Source organism: Rhincodon typus, chromosome 8, assembly GCF_021869965.1.
Source record: "Rhincodon typus isolate 14 chromosome 8, sRhiTyp1.1, whole genome shotgun sequence".
NCBI classification, from domain to species: Eukaryota; Metazoa; Chordata; class Chondrichthyes; order Orectolobiformes; family Rhincodontidae; genus Rhincodon; species Rhincodon typus.
Genome location: NC_063339.1, coordinates 23,071,086 through 23,094,393, shown reverse-complemented (window position 1 = coordinate 23,094,393; position 23,308 = coordinate 23,071,086). Strand labels below are relative to the sequence as shown.

The window sequence follows — 23,308 nt, the reverse complement described above, 5'->3', positions numbered from 1 at the left end:
AGAAAGCCCTCGACCGTGTCTCCCACATTTCCCGCAACTCATCCCTCACACCCCGTCCACGCAATAACAACCAAAAAAGAATCCCCCTCATCCTCACGTACCACCCCACCAACCTCCGGATCCAACACATCATCCTCCGACACTTCCGCCATCTGCAATCCGACCCCACCACCAAAGACATCTTTCCCTCCCCACCCTTATCTGCTTTCCGGAGGGACCCCTCTCTCCGTGACTCCCTTGTCCGCTCCACACTCCCCTCCAGCCCCACCACACCCGGCACTTTTCCCTGCAACCGCAGGAAGTGCTACACATGCCCCCATACCTCCTCCCTCACCCCCATCCCAGGCCCTAAGAAGACTTTCCACATCAAGCAGATGTTCACCTGCACATCTGCCAATGTGGTATACTGCATCCGCTGTACCCGGTGTGGCCTCCTCTACATCGGGGAAACCAAGCGGAGGCTCGGGGACCGCTTTGCAGAACACCTACGCTCGGTTCGCAATAAACAACTGCACCTCCCAGTCGCAAACCATTTCAACTCCCCCTCCCATTCCTCAGACAACATGTCCATCCTGGGCCTCCTGCAGTACCACGATGCCACCCGAAGGTTGCAGGAATAGCAACTCATATTCCGCTTGGAAACCCTGCAGCCCAATGGTATCAATGTGGATTTCACAAGCTTCAAAATCTCCCCTCCCCCTACCGCATCCCAAAACCAGTCCAGCTCGTCCCCGCCTCCCTTACCTGTTCTTCCTCCCACCTCAAGCCGCACCCCCATCTCCTACCTACTAACCTCATCCTGCCCCCTTGACCTGTCCGTCCTCCCTGGACTGACCTATCCCATCCCTAACTCTCCACCTGCACTCTCCTTTCCTGGCTCCATCCCCGCCTCTTCGACCTGTCTGCTTCCTCTCCACCTATCCTCTCCTCTCTATCCATCTTCTGTCCGACTCCGCCTCCCACTCTCTCCCTATTTATTTCAGAACCCCCTTCCACGTCCCCCATTTCTGATGAAGGGTCTTGGCCCGAAACGTCAGCCTTTCTGCTCCTATGATGCTGCTGTGTTCATCCAGCTCTGTACCTTGTTGTCTCGGATTGTCCAGCATCTGCAGTTCCTACTATCTCCTCTTCGATCAAGCTATTGGTGATCTGGTCTAATCTCTCCTTTATGTGGTTTAGTGTCATTTGACTTTTCCAGATCGTTGTGAAGCTCCATGGGGCATTTTATTATGGTAAAAGCACAATCTAAGTATTTTTGGTTGTTGTAATATCTTAGTATGGCAACTGTTAATGTTGATACTGGGTTTTGCTGTGTTATTTCAAAATGTTACAATAGAATTGGCAAGGAAGAATACTATTAATTTAGAAATTACTGAAAGTCAAAGATTTTGAATTTTGTAAGATTTTTACACAGTGAAGATACTAATAGCCAACACACAAAGCAGGTGTGATAATTTTCTAACAAATAGTAATAAGTGAAAATCCTCTCAATATTTCAAGCATTAGCTTAAATACTAATCACTATTTCTGACTTGCTTTCGTTTTAGACTTAGAAAGAATTTAATGCAAAGTCGAGAAGAACTTTCATCTGCTGGATTTGCGGAAAGCAGATTTGAAAATTCTTTCACCACAGTGAGTATTTCATGCAAGAAGAATTGAAGGAAATGACACGTTTGAAAGTTTTGTGCTTCTCACTGAGCTGTATAAAATAATTAACAATGGATTAGTTCCAAATCCATACTCAGAATTTGAGATAGTGTATAGAATTGCAACCCTTTCCTCCAGTGCGAGCTATCAATCATAGATCTAATTATTTTAAATACAAGTCTGCTAGTACGGCTTTAGTTTGCATTTGTCTTGGAGGGTTATGCCCTTTAATTGAGAAAAATTGTCATTGGTGAACACTCCACTTTGTTCTTGACTATTGATCAAAATAAGTGATCTACATTTTCTGTTCTAATTTTGCTAAGCAACTTCTGCAGTTGCTTTTTATGAAAAATATGCGTTGATGCAGATAGCATTGATACTGTTGGGTTCTCTGGTTTTAGTTTATGGATATGATTGACCTGGTGGAAACGGATGGTTCAGTTTCAAAACTCCTTGCTGTTTTCAACAACCACGGTGTTTCAGATCACCTAGTGCAATATCTTCGACTGCTAACGTCTGCATACTTGCAGAAACGGTCTGAGTTCTTTGAGCTTTTCCTCGAGGGAGGTGTAAGCATTAAAGACTTCTGCACTCAGGTGAGTTCGAGTTGATTATATTGATGAGGTTCATCTGCTGAATGTGAATTTCCCTTTAAAATCTCAGGACAGAAAAATATTTCTTGGTGAATATTAATAAACAGATTAGTTATCAGAATTGGAAGTAAAAGTCTTGAACTCTTAATAAAGATTAATCCATCACTACACTACCAAAGAAGTGCTGCGATATTAAAGATGCCATCACTTGTATGCAATATTAGACTGATCTCACATTGGTTTTTGAATTAGTTGAAAGTAGAAGTAAGATTTCAAAGATACCTGGATGTCACTAGATTTTGATTAAACTATCACATTGACATTATATCAGAAGAGGGAATAAGAAAAAAGATTGTGAAGTGGACAACTACTAGGCAATAGAAGGGCATGTGGTATTCTTGGAAAGGATGCCATGAAGCCTATGTAGTTGATAAACGGTTTCAACACCTCGTGCCTTTTATGCTGGCCGCCTGTGTAGTCTTATTCAGGATTTACCTATTTTCAACGAATACACAAATAATCCAAAACAATCACTGAAGCTAAACTTGGAGGCAGGTTAGATACAGTTAATTTTAAACATTTCCATACTCGGCCTACTTGGGCATGCAGTAAGAGGGGAGAATGTCTGATTTTAAGGTGGTTGGTAAACTTTTGATCTTTAGGGCTAGCTAATTGGAAATAGGTGGTTCCCTTTATTCCCTATTCTACACATAAGCAAGTTCAGATATATTGTCAGAAAGGCAAGTTTCTCACATGCCTAGTGACAAAAATAACTGGTGTCCTGAATCTTGCTTCAGTGAGTGGACTGGATTTTTCCCCAGTGTCATCCTGGAAATTGACGAATTCCTTTTCATTTTGCTCACGAGTTGGTTTGTGAAGCATGATTTGCACACTAATCCCATGGACGGGCTTGATATGCTTTTTCCTCATTCTGTATGTTTAGGTACTAAAGATCTTTAGGTATTATTTGAAGAATTTTCTCAGGGCCAATGTTTCTTCCTTAACATATATTCCCAAAGACAAATTAGCTGGTCACTATTTGAGAACTCGCTATATGTACCAATAACAATGCTGAAGTTTAATTGGAGAGGTAATGGTGCCATGTGCTATTGTTTTTATGCAGTAGTTGTTCAGAGGTGATGATTTCCTGAAAACATGTTTGACACTCATTAAACTGTATCTGATATAGTAAAATCGTAGAATCCCTAGAATGTGGAAGTAGGCCATTCGGCCTAATGAATCCACCCATACCCACCCCCTACCCTATCCCTGTAACCTTGCATTTCCAATGGCTAATCTACCTAGCCTACACATCCCTGTACACTATGAGCAATTTAGCATGGCCAATTAACCCAGCCTGCAGATCTTTGTACTGTGGTAGGGAACCAGATCACCCAGAGGAAACCCACACAGACACAGGGAGAGTGTATTGCAGCTTCCAAATTGGAAGAGGGATAATGAGGAATAAGTTGGAAATAGCAAGCTCTTTTCTTCCTCTCTTGATAGGCTATTATGTAGATTGCAGACTTTCTTTTTTCTCTTTGATCACTGCCAGCTGATTTCTTTCCTAAATTGTGATTTCTGCGTAGAAGTGATTTCTGTGCAAAAGTACTTATTCAGATGACACACATTGCTAGGTCTCTGACTGAAAAAGGATTGACTGTGGACATTGCTCGTTGTACCTAATCTCAATGTATCACATCTTGAAGTCTAACAGTAAAAGAACTTTAATGTACATTATATGAAATTAATAATGCCAAATTTCCCTATTGTAGGAAGTGGAACCAATGGCTATGGAGAGTGATCACATTCATATCACTGCGCTGACCCACGCATTGAGTTTACCAATCCAGGTGGAATATATGGACAAAACTGACACTGAAGTTAACCATCACGTCTTTCCTGAAGGGGCAAAACCTGTAGTTTACCTCCTTTACAAACCAGGCCATTATGACATACTTTATAAAGCAAATAAACCAAAATAGTCTTCAGCTTGCCATGTGACACCAGAACAGTTTTAGTGCTTGAAACAGGGCTTAGGGAAGAGGAACTCATTTTTGATAAATTTATGAACACAATCTTTAAACCATTTTTCTGCACAATACAAAATGAATGTATATTCCCGATGAAAATGAAAGAGTTAATTTAGTATTGTTGTCCTAATTATAAAGCATGGTTGTAATCCATTGTGTACAAATAACGGCATCTTTCAATATAGCTTTGTAGCAAAGAATACATTCCTGGTAGAGTTTAGCTTTTTGTCCTTTTCCCCTTTAATAACTATTTCTGTATACCATTTGATTTATTTCTTGATCCATGCTGAAAGTGTTCATGGATACAGACTCCTCTTTCAGAACTAAAAAAAATCTTTTCCTTCTTACAAACACAGGTGAGACCTGAATCTTTCCTGGTCCAAAATTTTAACGTTACAGTGACTTTATTTTCTGTCTAGTAATTAAAGTATACTTTACGGTAGGTAAAAATCAACACTAGCACCCTTGTGACAGGTGAAACATTTGACTCTTTATGCAGAATAAGCAAATAATGATCATGTCTAAATTGAAAAGCAAGGATTGCAAGTATTAGATGACTATAGTGAAAAGTGACTTTCTACTTAAATGTATATACAGAGCTATAACAATTGTTTGTATTCTCATTTAATACATGTTTGAAAAGTAAATGGTTATAGTAGGACCAAATTCTCCCAGATAAACACTTTGCCATCAAAAACAGTTCACATTTTTGGATTGCACTCATCAGTACTGTGAAACATAGAAGCTTTTATCTTTTAGTAATGTTTTTTTAAGTTCTGTACTACCAAGTATTTTTAAGTAAAGCTCATGAACATTTAAAAACCTTTTTTGCTGCTCTTGCATTTCAAGAAGTATTTATTGTTGACAATCGTTCAGTTGTAGGAGATGGTATTTTCTGTAGGATGAAATGCTGCATCTTACTGACTACTTGTTCCGAGATAACAAAGACTGGTCGGCCTTATTTTGTTTAGTAATCAGAATTCTTACAGACCTTGCACGTTCTGGACATGCTGTTTATTTACAATGCTTTAAAACTTGTATCCTCTGTGCTTTGAGGATACAATTGATTAAGATTTTAAATCTTCATATTGAAGACAACAGTACTGTACAAGTTCTGGGATTTTATTAAATGCAATAAAAGATATAGCCACTGAATTATACACTGGTATGAGCTTGTTGCATCAGTTATTTTAACAAAAGAATGATTCTTTCATTGTATTTGTTCACACAACTTGCGCTTTTTTGTATTTTTATGCTTTTTGACAGTGCTTAAAGCAGTTTCTCGGCTGGCTAATGGCAAATTAGGCAATGTTAGCCTACCAAATTGTGTTGGGTACTTGGTCTTCAGGTAGTCCTTAAACACTGGTTGCAAAAGCAAATATTTCAGCTGTTTCTTCATTCCTTTTAACGTCCTTTGCCTTTGCTTTTCATCACCGTTACAGCCTCCATCTAAAATCAAGTGCACAGTTTAGATTCCTGTTAAACATGTTCTTTGATGTTCATAGTTTGTGCATTATTATTGGGCTCTTAATTATTTCAATACATTTGAATTATTTGAGTCAATAACTTTATGAAACTGCTTAAAATGGAGGGGGAGCGCTAAGTAACTGAACCAGTTGATTGTCTAGGGAATCCAGTGTTAACCTAATAATCTAGAAAGTATACGATACTGTTCAGCAAGGGGATAATGCATCTTTAGGATTCAATTGTTAGTGTTTGTTACTACGCATCTTATTGCCAGATTATCTATAGCTTGGCTATTGTTAATACAAATTTTCGGTCAAAGTATTAAACTATTTATAAATACTTACCCATGAGGACATCATCCTCCAAATCAACTTCAAGAGCTTCAGCAGCTTGCTGAAACCAACTGTTATGTTGCTGTGCTTTATTGTGCTGGTATTCCATCTTTTCTATACTCCTTGCTATATTGACACGGGCCTGTGAATAGGTAAAGGAGTGGTTTTATTCTGCCTTGTTTTTACAACTGGTCACTAAATTAACAGTGCACAATAAATATTTACTAAAGCCTTAATATTAACAATTTTACAATAACAATCTCTAACAATTGAGACTGATTTTATAAACAGAAGTAAATGTCATAGTTAAATAATTTTAAAGCTTTTTCAATCTCTTAATCAAGTGTAAAAACTTATTTTCACCCAACAATAAAGAGCTAAGATAGACAAAAAAAGACCTGCCTCTTCCTTAACTATGAAAAAGCTATTTTCATTATCACCTGTTCAGATCCACCAAACTGTTTACAGCCGAGTTTAAAGGTTGAGAATTTTTAATCAAGTGACACAATCTTCCCAAAGCCTTTTTACTGTTTATTGCTAAGGTACAAATCAAGAATGGGATGAAATACTCACAACTTATTTACACAAGTCACGCTAAAATAATGCTCAAGATACCACCAGAGACAAAGAAGTCTGCTTAATTTCACTGATGTAGGGACAAGTGCCCGTGTGTACCATTTAAAAAATGTTCCTTTAAAAACCATATCCCAAACCGATGCAAAGGATGAGTAGACACCTACCAACACCACTACTGGTAAGATTCCTTCTAAACTGTATGTCACTCTAACCTGGAAATCAAAATCACAAAACTTCCACTCTAAGACAGTGGGAGAACATTCAACACACAGATTGCAACTATTTAGGAAGGTGGTTGTTCATACCACCTTTGAGGACAATTAGGGCTAGCCAAAACATGTTCGATGAAGAAAAACTAAACAAGTTTGGCTTGGAAGAATATGCTAGGTAATACTTAATTCTAAGTCAGTACAAAATAATATGGAGACCCATCATCACAGATGAGAATTTTTGCCATATCTCACTATTTAAATACAACTAATTAGGAATTAAGGCACCAGTGCCTCGGATGCCAAGGATGCTATTTAATGAGTCTAAATAAGAATAAATCCTATTCTTTGAAACAAGATTAGTTAAACCAAAAATCCACTTTACAATATTCATCCCAAATTTACTTAGCTGCAATTATCAGTTTTGTAAAAAAAGGAGTATTAATACTTTTGATTCTACAGTTATTTAGACAGTTATTTATTTGAGGACTTGGGTAGGCGTTACTGAGCCCGTCAGCAGCAGGGGCTGTGATTACTTCAACCCCCGCAGTGTCTGACTCTCTCCTTTTACAGTAGCCACCCCCAAATTACAACTCTTCTCTTTGTCTCAAACTGTAGGGGCGTGCTTATGCTGCTTGCTGTTTTTACCTTAACCCTTCACAGTACAGGTACAATTTAATCCTGAAGGAGAACATGCATGACATTTGGTTTACTCCAGCTCAACACAGACAATGGATTTGATTGTATTTTAACACAATTTTCACAGTTAATTTTCCAGATTAATGCAGTGATGAGCAACATTCTTGACTGGTTTCAGTTGTATGGTTACAATTTCTGCAGTGTTGATGGGCAGTTTCAAGATTTTGATCCAGTGATGATGAGACAGTGAAATATTTTCAAGTCAGATGGCAATGGGAATTTTGAGGTGTTCCCATGCACCTGGGACAAGTTAAGAGAGCTGAGTGGGAACCCGATCAATATAATTCAATTAACCTTCAAAACTCTCAAGTTCTTTATTCTGCTAGGCTGAAATTAGAAAATTTTAACATCAAATCCAAGTGAGTTTACTGAACACTTTGATTCAACTGCAATAAATCAAATATCTTTCTCAATCGTTACCTGGGGCAGCTCCTGTTTCACTTATAACCAAAATTTGTCATTCTATTCAAAGTGTTTGTTTATTTGAGAAATGTTCTAAATTGAACTTTATTATAGTTGGAACAGTAAAAGTTACCGGATTATTTAATAAAATGAAGTCTCCAAATATAGTTAGCCAAGCAAAATTTACTTCTACTTCAGACATTTACCCAACCCTCAATTAAGTAAATAAATCTGTTTTTCAAAACATTAATGCCAAATGCACTGTTAACATACTTTCTTTCTGTGACAAAGGTTAATTTTCTACAAGCTGATAATAAGTCAAATCTGTTATGGGAAACTGGAAGAAAGATTGTCTTGACATTTACCTTTATTGCAGACATACATTTAGCTTGTACTGGAAAAAGTGGAATATTTTCATTTTTGCCCAATGTTTTGCATATCTTTTTAAAGTGAATCATATCATTTGGCCCAACTAACATCAATGCGAGACCTGCTCTTGTGGCTCGAGCTGTTCTGCCACTCCTGTGGACATATATTTCGCTGGTGCGAGGAACCTATAAAAAAGGCATATTAATCTTAAATTAGGATAAAATTGCTTTTGGATTTGAATCACAAGCCTGTTTCCTGGTGTACTGAAGTGTCAAGTCATACTTATGTTTTATCTTAGTTACTATTAAAACACCAACAAAGAACTATGATACAATTATCAACCTTATTACAATTCAGATATTATTCACCGTATAATTTATTTATAAATGTTCACAACCATAGATTATTCTAAAGGAAACTCTAGCAAGCGTTCAGATTTCACTGTTTCAGCCTCACCTGATAATGAATAACATGCTGTACATTTGGAATATCCAGACCTCGAGCTGCAACATCAGTGGTTAATAAAACACAGCTGAAATATAATAAGAATGACAATCTAACAAAAGCATCCAGAATGAACATCAAAGTTTTGAAAAAAAACTTTGCAACAAAAGCACGACCTTTCAACCAGCCAAACAAAGGTGACTCTTATCAACGCTTTTTGATATTCCCCAACATAAAATTTACACTTACTGGATTCAAATTCCCTGCCATTAAACTTGCTCTAATTAAATTCCAAAATAAAAGTATGAAACTTGTTATTGAGAAACAAGATAAGTTATTGTCACTGTAATTTATTTCCCTTTTCTGCCTTATTTTGAACAAGACAACTCTTATTCCATTGCCATTATCCAGTACATATTCAGCTAGTCACGATGATATCCATATAGTTTGGCCCCAGATGTAATTCTCCACTGTCTAGGAAAATACTTTGCAAAGTGCTATCTATATGCATGTATAGAAATTCCCTCCAAGTAATCAACACTTTAATGGTAAACAGTACTTATACACAAAACTGCTCAAGCAACTCCAGGAGAATTTAACAGGAGTACTGGGAGGTTTAATTTTTCTTAGATTTAGAAACTTACCTCTCTCTTTCAGCAAACCGTTCTAAATTCTTCAACCTCTGTTTCTGATGCATGTTTGCATGCAGTGGCAGTGGATTACATTCTAGGATAGTGAGCAGTGCGTTCAGACGTTTGATACAATCTATGCTATTTGCAAAGACCATTGTTCGGCCTGGATACTGAAGCAGGAAATAATATAGGTAGACATCTTTTTCTTCTATTTCACAGTGAATCCTGGTTTCAGTGAGGGTCTCAACTGTACCCTCTTTCCTGGATAAATCTATTATTTTTGGTTTTCTTTTAATGCCTACTTTTTGTATCAAGGCTTCTAATTTTGTTTCTGTATTGATTGTTTTGACATTCTTCTTTCCCAGTATTCTTGCAGGAGCCTGATGAACCATGGTTAAAGTTGCAGAAAATATGAAGATTCTTCTTTTTGGATGGTATTCCTTTTCATGCAGCATCTCTAGTAGCTGACACAACTCTGAAAAATGTCCCTTTTCAACCATCCGATCTGCTTCGTCAATAACCAGGCACCTAAATTAATTGGACAGCAAGTTATTCAGAATTTGCAGATTAACAGTGTACTGTGTACATTAATGACCATTTATATTGAACTATCACAGTAATAGAAAGACAATCATTCACTTTTATAATATTGTAAATTGGATCTATTGTATGACATTCAAATCCACCATGCATCCATAGATTTAACCATTGTTGAAAGTAAACATCAGCTATCAGGGACTTTATTTCCCAGTTAACTAGTTGCTAAAAATCTCTAAGCATCGTAAAAACAATATTGACTTTAATTTGGTCAGAAACAGATATTCATACAAACTAAGATACATACTCCATTCAAAGTAGAACTACTCAAAAAGGTGCCGAATGCTTGATTTGGTATATATTACTGATCGAATAATCCAGGGACCTTGAACATGAATACAGAATGTGAGATGCCACTTTGTTAATTTAAGAAGCTGAATTTAGTTAAAAATAATTTGGAAATGGGAAGTCAAAACTTGACCTGCTACAAAAGTCTAACAGCTTCACCAATGCATTTTAGAACAGGAACTAGCAATTCTTATCAGGGGTTGCCCCTTTATTTGCCCTCTGAAGTAACTTAACATGGCTTGCAAATATTCTGATCACTACGAAAATCTGCAGAAAGATTAGGGCAACTAGGAAAAGGTCTTTCTTTTCTACCTGACCGTGTTTTGATTTCAGCGAGTGTTGCAACAGTATCCTCGTCTGTGTTTAAATCAAGTATGTCAGAACTTCAAATTCTGCAAACTGTAGTGCCTTCATCTTTGACTCAGATGATTTTGGGATCAAGCTCCCTCGAGGACATCAGAATTATTTTGGCTGATGTTTTTACATTGTACTGACGGAACTTTGCATTTCTAAGACCTTACTCTAAATCCCTGTCATTTTTCTCCCAAGGTAATGTGAAAGATTCATGGGTACTACTCAACGAGTGGGTCACATATTCTTTCTAATCATCCCTGCAACGCATTCAAATTGATTCTGGCTCACCGGAGCTGTTTCAAATGACAGAGATGCGGGTGTCTCTCCTTTATCAGTTCCCATAATCTCCCTGGTGTTGCAATCACAATTTCAGGTCTGCAGTTCAAAACCCTTTCCTGCTTCTGAGCAGCCATTCCTCCAACAATTGTTGCAGTTTTGATCCCTGTAAAGGTTCAGAATCAGAGTGAGATATTAATGAATGCAGTATTTATATTTTTAAGAATTAAAACTGGAGGAGGAAATGGGTGTAACAAAGAACACAGCAGACTGGGACAACAGTTCCAAGTGATTCTGGTCAGTCTTCACCTAGTCTCTAGCAGTTTTCGAACAGAAATCTACTAATTAAATGCCACAAACTAACACATTTCCTATAAGAAAACAAATATTGTGGAAATTGGAAAAATAATGCTAGTTTGGTCACTAATGTCTGAACATAGTCTGTCAAACTTTTCTTGCGGAATTTGGATACGAATTACTTCAATACATATGGCGTCACAAGTGATGTTGAAGATTGTGGACTTACCTTATGATGGAGGGAAGGTTTTTGATGAAGCACCTGATGATTAGACTTAGGACACAATAAGTAGCAGAGAGTACCAATCACGGTGGAACTTTGTCAAGACCTCAGGATATTTTGAGCATGTTGCCTCTTCCTCTTCTGAACATCTCACAAGACAACCTGCAAGTTCTCGGTATTTACCTAGTAAACCTGCTCTGAACTGTCTCCAATGCATTTATATCCGTCCTTAAATAGGGAGGCAAAAACTGTGCATAATATTCCAGATGCAGCTTCATTCCTGCCCTGTATAAGTGAAGCATAACCTCTCTACTTTTGTATTCAATTTCCCTTGTGATTAGTGATAATTTTTTTTCCAATTACTTGCTGTCATTGCATACTAATCTTCTTGTGATTCAAGCACAAGAACACTAAGATCCTTCTGCATTTCAGACTTTTGCAATCTCTCACTGCTGAAATAGTATGCTCCTTTTTTATTTTATCTATTGCAGTAGAAATTTCACCATTTCCCAAATCATAGTTCATTTGGCACAACTTTGGTCATTCAGTTAACCTATATATCTTTGCAGCCTCCTGGTGTCCTCTACACAATTTACCTTCCTATCAATATTTGTATTATCAGCAAATTTGGAAACTTATCTTCCAACCCTTCATTCAAGTTATTTATACAAATGTAAAAAAGTTGAAGTCGCAGCACCGATCACCGCACTCATTAAATCTTGCCAACCTAAAAAAGAACTCGTTATATCTACATTCTGCTTCCTGTGAGTTTGCCCGTCTACTATGGATGACAATATGCTACCCTACATCATGAGCTTTTACTTTCACAAATAACCTTTGATGGGGCCATTTATCAAATGCCTTCTGGAAACCCAAGTACAGGACATCCACTGGTTCCTGTTTAACCACAGCAGATTATCCCCTGAAAAGAGCTCCAGGTTGGCCAAACACAATTTCCCTTTAACAAAGCAATGTTGACTCTACCTAATTATCCTGAACCTATCCAAGTGCGCTGTATGACTTCTTTGATAATAGTTTACAATATTTTCCTTATGACAGATATTAAGCTAACCGGACTATTAGTTTACCGCTTTTTGCCTTCCCCTACACAACACATTTTTTTGAATAAAGGAGTTATATTTCCAACTCCCCATTTAATAGGACTGTCCCCAAATCTAGGGAATTGTGGAAAATTGAAACCAACACATTCACTGTCTCACTAGGATGAAATTTTAGTGTGGAGGTGATGGTCTAGATGTTTTGTCCCTATGACTATTCATTCAGAACCTCAGCTGATGTTTTGGAGACCCAGGTTTGAATCCCCAAAGTATATGGGGGAATTTGAATTCAATCAAAAAATCTAATATATAATACAAAAAATATATAATACATTATAAAAATATATAATATATAATATCAAAAATATATAATTAAGAATCTACTGAGGACCATGAAACCATGCCAATTGTTGGAAAAGCCCATCTAGCACACTAATCTGGCTTCAGGGAAGGAAATCTGCCATCCTCACCTGGTCTGGCCTACACATGACTCCAAAAACCACAGCAAACTGCCTAGTAAACCACTCAGTTCAAGGGCAGCTATAAATGGGCAATAAATGGAACACCCAAGACCCATGAGTAAGTATAAAAAAAATCCATCAAGATCTAGGTATGTATCAGCCACAGTTTGGACAGTTTACTCAGTATCTACGGATTGTGACTTCAAGCTCAGCTGCTCCCCCACCAGAGTTTTTCCCTCCCATTTCCTGATTTATCGCTGTTTGTGGGATGTTACCTATATTCTTTTGCCAGCAAGATGGCGGCAGAATAAGATGTTTGTGCCCGAGCTCCTCTGCTCTGCCTGTTCTTTTTCTTTTATTCTCTCTTCTTTTCTTTATCTCTCCCCTTAGCCCCGGAGGCAATTCCCAGAGCAGCGCGCGGGCTGCAAGCTGTGGAGCAGCTTGTGGGGAAGCAGCTCGTGGGGAAGCAGCTCCAGAGCAGCATGTGGGCAACTAGTCCTGCAGCAACTTGAGGGGAGCCAGTCCCGAAGCAGTGCATAAGCAGCAGGTCCTGGGCAGAGACCGGCACGGGGCAGGCAGTCCTGGAACTTACCTTGGAGAAGCCTAGTGCTAGCATGGAGGGAACTGGAGGCTTGGAGTGGAGCGTGGGTGGCTATGGGATTGGAGTCTGGCATAGGTGGTCATGACATGTGTGGGCGCCCTGTACTGAGCTGCTACAATGTAATGTTTATTTGAAACTTTTTTTACCTAACTATAACGTCAATCTTTTAATGATGTCTTATTTCTAACTTTTTTTTAAAACCCTGTAAAGTAGTGCAACTACTCTTTATTCCCCTTTTGTTTCCAAGATCCAAGCATGGTGGCTCAGTGGTTAGCACTGCTGCCTCACAGCACCAGGGACCCGGGTTCTGTGCGGAGTTTGCACATTCTCCCTATGTCTGTGTGGGTTTCGTCCAGGTGCTACGATTTCCTTCCATAGTCCAAAGATGTACAGGTTAGGTGGACTGGCCATGCTAAATTGCCCAGTGTTCAGGATATGTAGATTAGGTGGGTTAGGCATGGGAAATGCAGGGTTACAGAGAGAGGATGGGGAGGTGAGTCTGGTATGCTATCCGGAGAGTCAGTGTGGACTTGTTGGGCTGAATGGCGTGTTTCCACATTGTAGAGAGTCTAGAAAGATTTGTACCTAAGATGGCACCATAAGAGGCAGACATTATAAAAGCTTTTCATTGTACTTTTTCAATGGACTACATGTGACAATAAAGGATATTCTATTCTATTCAACTCTTCTTTAATTATAAAAACACAAATTATCTGTCCTATTATTCTTGGCTAGCTTTATCTTGTACTCTATATTTTTCTTAATTAATTTTTGGTCATTTTTTGCCTTTTTATATATCCCGTCCAAAACATAGCCTGTTTTTACACAATTAAATCAAGACCTGAATGTGAGTGGAAGTGTGCTGAATTTCCTGCTGTTTACATTGACTCACAAAATTAGAGTGGAAAAATTGATGCTTCCATGTAAGTCGTAGCTTTCAAACTGCATTGGATGCAATCTGAAAGCTACAACGGTACATGTACAGCATACAGAATCAGTTTCATTCCAGTACTACCCTAACTTGAATCTGACTTTTATTTCTTCTCACGATTGTTTTCTTTAAAGAACAATCTATTTCTATAGTGGAGAAGTAGACCGGTAGGCATTAACCAAAGTAAAAGAAGTAGAATGGATAAAGTTTATTTACTTGTTGGCTTTCTTTTCCCATCAATCTCCAAAGGAAATGGAGAATGCCAGTCTTAATTGAATGGTTGAGATTAAGAACTAACAGTGATCAACTCTGACCTATAATTCTCATGCAACATTACAGCGTAATATTAATGTTCCATAAGTAACAATGGTATTTGATATGAAATTAACATAACATGCTTGCAATTGTTAATCCCAGCAGCCACATCTCAACATTTCTTCAAATTTACTATCCTTTCTCTCCTCCTATGTCAACAAAATGTGACAAGGCAATTCTTGCAAGAAAGTTTTAATTGTTTGCATACATTAAATGAAAGAGATAGTAAAAATAGAACTATTGCTTCCATAGCTTTTTAGCCTCCATTTATGAACCAAAATAAAATGAGGAATGAAGTATGATGGATACTGTAGTGAAATTTTGTTTCATGTTATAACATTTCTGAGTATCTCGTAAGAAACAAAGAGTGAAGAGTGAGTCTTGACAAAAAGTATTACTGTCTTGTAACTGGATTACTGCTATTAATCTACTCTAAATATCAGTAACTACCACATGGGAAGAAAATAGTGTTAAATAGAACAACTATAGGTACTTAATAATGTCTGTAATATAGTTCTGTAAAACACAAAATTTGAACAGTTACATCATTCCCCTACCAGTTCAGAGATTAAGTCTGAGCAAATTACTACACCCCAGCATACTGTGAAGTTTTTCCATAGTTATTGCACACTTACCAGTGAATTTGGCAACAGCATCAATATGATGCTTTACCTGGACAGCTAATTCTCTTGTTGGAGTCAAAACAAGGCCCAATAATGGATTTTCAATATTGGAAGCTGCATGAAGATCTAAATTTACATTGTTGATCACTTTTACAGAGCTTTCATTATGACATGCAGGATTCTCGTCAATCCCATCTGCTTCCTCGTATTCCTCCAGGTGTTCACCAGTGTTTTCCAGTCTATCACTGACTGCATCATTAGTATCCTGGATGCCGTGCTGTACTTCCTCACTTGTTTTCAATTTAGCATCTTTAGCCTTCCTCCACTCTAGGATAAGGTGGATCATGGGAATAGCAAATGCTAGTGTTTTACCACTGCCTTTAAGATAAGAACATAAAAAATATATCCGAAAAGAGTCATCTAATTCAGCTTAAGCCATCACTTCAAAAACATGAAAATTCATAAATGTAACCTTGTACATTTATAATCAAGAATCCCAAATTGTTATGTTTTGTTGAGCACATCAGAAAATCACTTTAATACAATAGTGATGCATATATTTTACAAGTTCATTTGAATTTACTCAGATACAGCAAAAACTTAAAGTTGTTGAGGCTTATACCAATCAGTACTACTTTTTAATGTCATGATAATAGTTACTGTGGGAAATCTCATTTAAAATCATGAAACAAGGATATGGTCAACTGGAAAAAAGCAGAAATGTACATACCAACCAAGATTTATATTAATGTTATGTACCCGATTTTTTGGACAGTTTTACCAAATTAGAAAAAAAATCACAAGATGGGATTCAGAGCATTAACTGAACTTAGTGTAGAGTAATATTTAACATAAACTTAAGACAGATTTTGGATGAGATAATTATCAACCAAAGTACCAATTAGTAATTACTTATCAAACAGATCAGATGAATGAAATCTCAATCTTTACAGTAGAAATGGTCATTGACTTAGTTAACTAGGGAGCATTACCCCAGTCACATAGCTAACAAATAATGTCTGCACAACATTCCTCAAGACAGTCCATTTTGAAACCAAAATGAGTTTGCTGCAGAGATTCAAATTTTAGCAGTTAGAAAGACACCAATCTTTCATATATACAACCTGGATTTGAGTGCAGCAGAGAATTTTTTTTGGGGGGTGGAGGAGATGCATGGAGAAGAGGAGGAAAGGAAGCCTTTGTTGTTTTCCTAAATGTATTTTATATTAATCTTATACCACTGATATATTAGTGCTCATCTCCAAAAAAGACAAAATTAACCAGCTGTTTTTCTCCATATGATGAGCTAGGATCACTTCTATCCACTCAGTCAACATATAGATTAATGTCTCAACTGAAAGATAGCACCATAAGATCATAAGAAATAGGAACAGGGGTAGGCCTTCAGCCCATTGAGCCTGGTTCCCCCATTCAATTGGATCACAGCTGATCCAACACTTCTCACACCCACTTCCCTGCCCTTTCCCCATAACGTGATTTTCCTAACAATGAAGAATCTATCTCAGCTTTAAATATTCACATGGACTCTGCCCCACACTTCTGTATGTCAAAGAGTTCCAAAGACTCTCAAACCTCAGAAGACACTCCTCATCTCAGTTTTAAATTGGCACCCCTTTATTTTGAGACTATGTCCTCTGGTCCTAGACTCTCCCATGAGGAGAAACATCCTCTCAGCATTTATCCTGTCAAGCTCTTGAAGAATCCTGTTTATTTCAATGAAATCACCTCATTATTTTAAACTTCAACGAGTACAGTCACAATGTTAGTGCTGCCCATGACAAGGCGGCACAAAATGGCTGACCACTGATTGTGACAATCTCTGCAGTACGTGGCTACAGTAGTTAAGAGTGTGTGGGAATATATTTGCTGAATGTAGCAAGTAGGACAATAGCAGCTCTATAAGAATCAAGGTTACTGGTTGAGACAGAATGCACAGATGCAATTTCTTATACAGGTAAGAACGTTTTACACAGTAGTTGTTTCTCTTGAGTTATTTAATCCATCTGTTACAATATTAATAGTAAGTTTTAGTTCAGATCCTTCAGATATTCATATAGATAGATTCTGAGATACTTAAAGATCCACATATATACAAAAAAAAAAATCACCAAAAGAAAAGATTCAAACTAATTTCAAGCAATAGAAGTGGCCCCCTCTTATCAATAAAGTCTGTGAAAACATCATGACCGTGGGTAGACCACCAGCCTGTCCATCTCTTTAAGATACTGTTCCAGAGATCCAACCACAGACGAATAACCTAGCTCCGCCGACCAATAGTATCAAGGGTGGGGTGTGTACACTCTTAAGTTTTAACTGTATACAATCTGAAGTTTTTGTGTGCCTTACTGCGAAGAAAATCTGAAGATGTAACAAAGTTGTACCAAAATAAAGCTGTACTTGATCTACCACTGGACTCAGACTCTCACTAAGAGATAGAGATCTAACATCCAACCTATTTAACATTTGCTCATCAAACAATCCCACAATATCGGGGATCATTCTATGGAGCCTTCTCTGAACTGTCTCCAATGAAATGATTCCTTAAATAAGGGGATCAAAACTGCTCAGCGTATCCAGATGTGGTCTTATCAGCATGTTGTACAGTTGTAGTATTCTTCCCTACTCTTATACTCTAACTCCCTTGAAATAAGGGCTAAATCAAACAGTGTAGCATTCTCTTGGTGTCGTACCAGATATTAGTCGAGATTATGTGCACAACTACTGTGCAGAGTGGAGTTTGACCTACGGAATCATGTGAAAATGCTATTGCTCAGTGTGTTACGTTGACAACTGATTTCATGATATAAATGCTGTCTATCCCCAAAAGAAAAATGATGCTCATTCCCATCCCTGACTTTGAGCAATCTCTGCAAATGGTTGGAAAAACTAGTGAATTTTATATTTGAAGCTATCATCGTGGCTCAGTGGTTAGCACTGCAACCCCACATTATCAGGGACCCAGGTCCAATTCTAGCCTTGGGTGACTGTCTGTGTGGAGTTTGCATGTTCTCCCAGTGTCTGTGTGGGTTTCCTCCAGGTGCTGTGGTTTCCTCTCACAGTCTAAAGATGTACAGGTTAGGTGGATTGGCCATGCTCAATTGTCCCATAATGTTGAGGGATGTGCAAGCTAGGTGGGTTGACTATGGTAAATATGGGGTTATGCATCTGGGTGAGATGGTCTTCAGAGGATGGTGCAGACTTGAAGGACTGAATTACTTCTATCAGCAACGTAGGGAGACTATGATCAGTCTTCAAATGGGGAAAGTTGTTCACTTCTAGTAAATCCATAAGTATTATAATTAAGTAAGTCAGTCAAAGGTGCTGGTGGATATCACCACTTTCAAGTTCCCCTCCAAGTCATTCACCCTCCTGACTGGGAAATATAATCACCGTTCCTTCACTGTTGCTGGGTTAAAATCCTGGAATTCTCTCCCTAAGGCCGTTGTAGGTCAACCCACAGGATGTGGACTGCAGCGGTTCAAGAAGGCAGCTCATCACCACCTTCTCAAGGGCAACCAGAGACAGACAATAAATGCTGGTCAGCCAGTGATGCCAACATCCTACAAATGAATTTTTAAAAATGAAGCTTTCTGTAGTAAGTTAAACATGTACGTAATGAATAACTCCCAACTTGGGTACAGAATGGTTAAGAGAACGTACTAGCTAGATGGATAGAGAACTGACTGGGCAACAGGAAACAGAGAGTTGTAGTGGAAGGGAGTTTCTCAAAATGGAGAACTGTGACTAGTGGTGTTCCACAGGGATCCGTGCTGGGACCGCTGTTGTTTGTGATATACATAAATGATCTGGAAGAAGGTATAGATGGTCTGATTAGCAAGTTTGCAGATGACACTAAGATTGGTGGAGTAGCAGACAGTGAAAGGGACTGTCGGAGAATGCAGCAGAATATAGATAGATTGGAGAGTTGGGCGGAGTAATGGCAGATGGAGTTCAATCCAGGCAAATGCGAGGTGATGCATTTTGGAAGATCCAATTCAAAAGCGAACTATACGGTAAATGGAAAAGCCCTGGGAAAAATTGATGCACAGAGGGATCTGGGTGTTCAGGTCCATTATACCCTGAAGATGGCAACGCAGGTCGATAGAATGGTCAAGGCGGCATACGGCATGCTTTCATTCATCGGACGGGGTATTGAGTACAAGAGTTGGCAGGTCATGTTACAGTTGTATAAGACTTTGGTTCGACCACACTTGGAATACTGCGTACAGTTCTGGTTGCCAATTACCAAAAGGATGTGGATGCTTTGGAGAGGGTGCAGAGGAGGTTCACCAGGATGTTGCCTGGTATGGAGGGCGCTAGCTATGAAAAGAGGTTGAGTAGATTAGGATTATTTACATTAGAAAGACGGAGGTTGAGGGGGGAACCTGATTGAGGTCTACTAAATCATGAGAGGTATAGACAGTGTGGATAGCAAGAAGCTTTTTCCCAGAGTGGGGGACTCAATTACTAGGGGTCACAGTTTCAAGGTGAGAGGGGAAAAGTTTGAGGGAGATATGCGTGGAAGGTTCTTTACGCAGAGGGTGGTGGGTGCCTAGAATGCATTGCCAACAAAGGTGGTAGAGGCGGGCAAGATGTATCTAGACAGATACATGAATGGGCAGGGAGCAGAGGGATACAGATCCTTGGAAAATAGGCGACAGGTTTAGATAGAGGATCTGGATCGGCGCAGGCTTGGAGGGCCAAAGGGCCCTTTCCTGTGCTGTAATTTTCTTTGTTCTTTGACACAACAATAGTGTCAAGTAGGATTTCACTGGAAGTAACATTATAACTGGCCAGGCAGTTCTTCAAACCCACCAAGTGTTGTCAAAGTTACAGCACTTAAGCATTTTAATTGCACTTACCAACTTTTCCCATGGGTATACTGGCTGTCTTTAAAAGTAAAATTCCCTCAATTTATTTCAAAGTTTACAAGGATTCAATGCTGAAATGAAGGAGTTGGACGCGTGACTGTTTTGAGGAAGTAAGCTTTTATATTATGCACTGGGATATCAGCTTTACTCATTCAGCGGTAGCATGTTGGAAGTTCAAGCTGTACATTAGTACCTGAGCACATGATATATACTTCAAAGTAACACAGAATATTGCACCATTTGAGGTGACATTTTTCAGTGTGACACTTAACCAAGGCCTTATTTGCCTACTCAGCTGGGTATAAACAATCCCATGGCATGATTTGAAAATAAAAACAGCCAGGGGTTCTCCAAGTTTTGAAGCACCACTACCCAAATAGATTATGTGGTCCGTTATCTCATATGCTGGTTGTGTAACCTTGCTGATGGCAAAGCAACTACTGTATTTAACTACATGTAAAGTAATTACTTTGAATGCCAAAATGGCCACTGTTGCACACAATGCTGGCCACGGCAACATTTAGTATTCATTTGTGTATGTGCTGCTGACATAACTACCTTCTTTGTACAGTGATGTCAGTGCTGGAGAATGATGACTATCCCACCTTTATTTAATGCAAATTAGGTTTTAAAAAAATCCCTTGTGCCATCTTGGCCTCCTGCTCTTGCACCCTCTCCCAATTGTTTGTGTCAATTCAGTTGGGGGCAGGGGTGTGGGCAACAGTGCAGGTTGGTCTCACAGGTTGCGATTTTGTTTCTGGCAGTGCCATTTTTGTGACAGGCAGCTGTCACTGCACTGCTGAGCAGATACATCACAATGCAAAGATGTGTTCCTGCACATTCATACTCGTTGCTCCACATAGTGGTAGTGTTCACAATAAATACGGCCAATGACACAATGACTGTACTTCATTGGTTATAGGACAATGGAAGTCATAAAAAAAAAACTATATAAAAGCAGTCATTTCATGTCCTTCAAAAGATGATGATTTTTCATTTATAACTTCATATCAAAATGAAGACTTAAACCAAAATGGAACCATTTGGATACATCAGTAACCGGCAGACACCAACATTTGTGGTTTATTACTAACCTTATACTGTACTGTAACAGAATTGTTGCACTAACCTGTTTCTGCAGCACCAAGAATATCTAATTTGTCTCTAATAGCAGGTGGCAGTACCAGGGCTTGGATGGGAGTAGGAGCAGTATAACCAAGAGAACTAAGGGCACGGAGTACTGGTTCTGGGACAAACAGGTCTTTCCAGGCAGAAACATCAGTTGTCTGCTCAGATGAACAGGAATGATGCATTGTCCAATTTTTCACTTTCATGGCTGGTGTGGAGGACTGAGAAACTACAGACTTCTTTTTCTTCCTCTTCCTTTTCTTTGAAACTGCAGTAACATTTGTTTCTGCCTCTGCTGTTTCATTTTTATCTGAAAATTCAAGCTGATTCATATCTTCAGAGAAGTCAGTAATGCCCACTTCATCCCCAGCGTGGTCAACAGTGACCATTTTTTTCATCTTTTTCTTTCTGGCTTGTACCAATTCTGGTAAATCATTACCACTAATTTTCTGCTTCTCTGAACATTCTGACACCTCCAAATTATCAGACTTCCTTTTTCTTGTTTCTTCATCTGTCAACTTGCCAGCACTAACCAACTGATAGTCTGTAAGCTCTTCAAAACAAACCAGATTCCCAAAATCTTCATCACCGAGGAGGGCTGGGTCTATATTCACTGGCTTCCATTGTCCAACAACTTGAACGTTCTTCCGTTGGGATTTTGAAGACAGAAAAAACTTCTGTCTTTTTTTTCCCTTCATTTTGACCCTAAAAAACATGAAAACCAAGTTAGTGAAATTTAACTTCATTAGCATATACAGTAAAATTATGAAATTAAATTCAGGGAGACTGCCCTCAATTCCATGTTAAGCAGAGCTTTGAGATAGCCTAAGAAGCCCCTACATAAATTGAACAATGTGCAGATGCAGGAAATCTGAAACAAATAAAAACAGAAATTTCTCAGCAGGTCTGGCAGTATTTGTGAAGAGAAAGCAGAGTTAACATTTCAAATCCAGTGACCCTATAGTATAGTTGCAAAACAATTATAAAATATTTCTTAATTTACTTGTGAAAGAGTTACGATTTAACTCTTTCAATATCAGCATGTACTATCTGATCTGCTGAATGTTTTCTGCATTTTCTAATTCAGTTTCTCAATGGTAGTTTGATCTTTTAACTGATCCCAGCATTAATTTCAATAATAGAGCAATTATATGGTACAGATTTAAAGTGATCACAGCAACAGACAATTTCATTAAAAAAAATTTTTGTGCCTGAATAAATAACAAATGTCAATTGATACAAGGACTGATACAGGAGGCTCAAGATTTAATTATTATAAATAATAATTTCTTCCATTTTGAACATCACAGCAACTCAGCAGTTAACTACATATTCCAGAAAGATTCTGCCTCGGAGGTTAAGAAGGTCCTGATTTGGACTTCTGGTTCATGCAGAATTAAATCCCTATAACTGTCAGCCATGGCTTCAGCTGTTTAAGGCCCCTCATTTCCTCCAGTAAGATGATTCTTTAAACCAAGCACTTAGCCCATTCTTTTCAATCATCCCTTGAAAATGTTATTTTCGTAGGACAGCAAGATGGGTGCATGTGAACACTGCAAAGGCCAGAAACTCGCAAGTAGGCAGGTGGAGGGACACTCGTCATACACTCTTGTCAAAGGGGAAGGTTCTACACTGGAATGCTGCTTTGTTGCATTAGAGTGTAACTGCAGTTTGGTGAAACAGGGAGTTAGGTCAAAGAAGGAGGTGGTGATGAGTCCCTGTTTTTCTCTCATGGGGAAATACTTCTGCTCTTTAAAAACAAACTAATATCTTAGGTAGTATTGGTTGCTCAAGGAACTCCATTTCAGAGTTGATAAGTTGGAGTTGGACCTTCAAAAACTGCAGCATATCAGGGAGAGGG

General features: G+C 38.5%; 2 protein-coding genes across 5 annotated transcripts in view; one reads left to right on the top strand and one right to left on the bottom strand.

Moving 5' to 3' along the window:
• Window positions 1-5,157, top strand: part of LOC109937111 (ubiquitin thioesterase OTUB2-like) — an 18,531-nt gene extending 13,374 nt beyond the window's left edge. For all 4 annotated transcript variants that reach the window (XM_048599923.1, XM_048599925.1, XM_048599922.1 and 1 more), the window contains 3 exons: window positions 1,548-1,632; window positions 2,049-2,243; window positions 4,016-5,157. In XM_048599923.1, coding sequence (XP_048455880.1) covers window positions 1,548-1,632; window positions 2,049-2,243; window positions 4,016-4,225 — 490 coding nt within the window. In that variant the 3' untranslated portion in view covers window positions 4,226-5,157. The remainder of the gene's footprint in view (window positions 1-1,547; window positions 1,633-2,048; window positions 2,244-4,015) is intronic.
• A 111-nt stretch (window positions 5,158-5,268) lies between these two features.
• On the bottom strand, window positions 5,269-22,211 carry ddx24 (DEAD (Asp-Glu-Ala-Asp) box helicase 24). Its single transcript, XM_048599921.1, has 8 exons — window positions 21,449-22,211; window positions 15,440-15,805; window positions 10,931-11,084; window positions 9,416-9,931; window positions 8,784-8,859; window positions 8,324-8,512; window positions 6,085-6,214; window positions 5,269-5,722 (listed from the first exon to the last, which is right to left on the bottom strand). The coding sequence occupies exons 1-8, from the start codon at window positions 22,197-22,199 to the stop codon at window positions 5,484-5,486; spliced, it is 2,421 nt and encodes an 806-aa protein (XP_048455878.1). The 5' UTR covers window positions 22,200-22,211; the 3' UTR covers window positions 5,269-5,483.
• Between the last annotated feature and the right edge of the window lie 1,097 nt (window positions 22,212-23,308).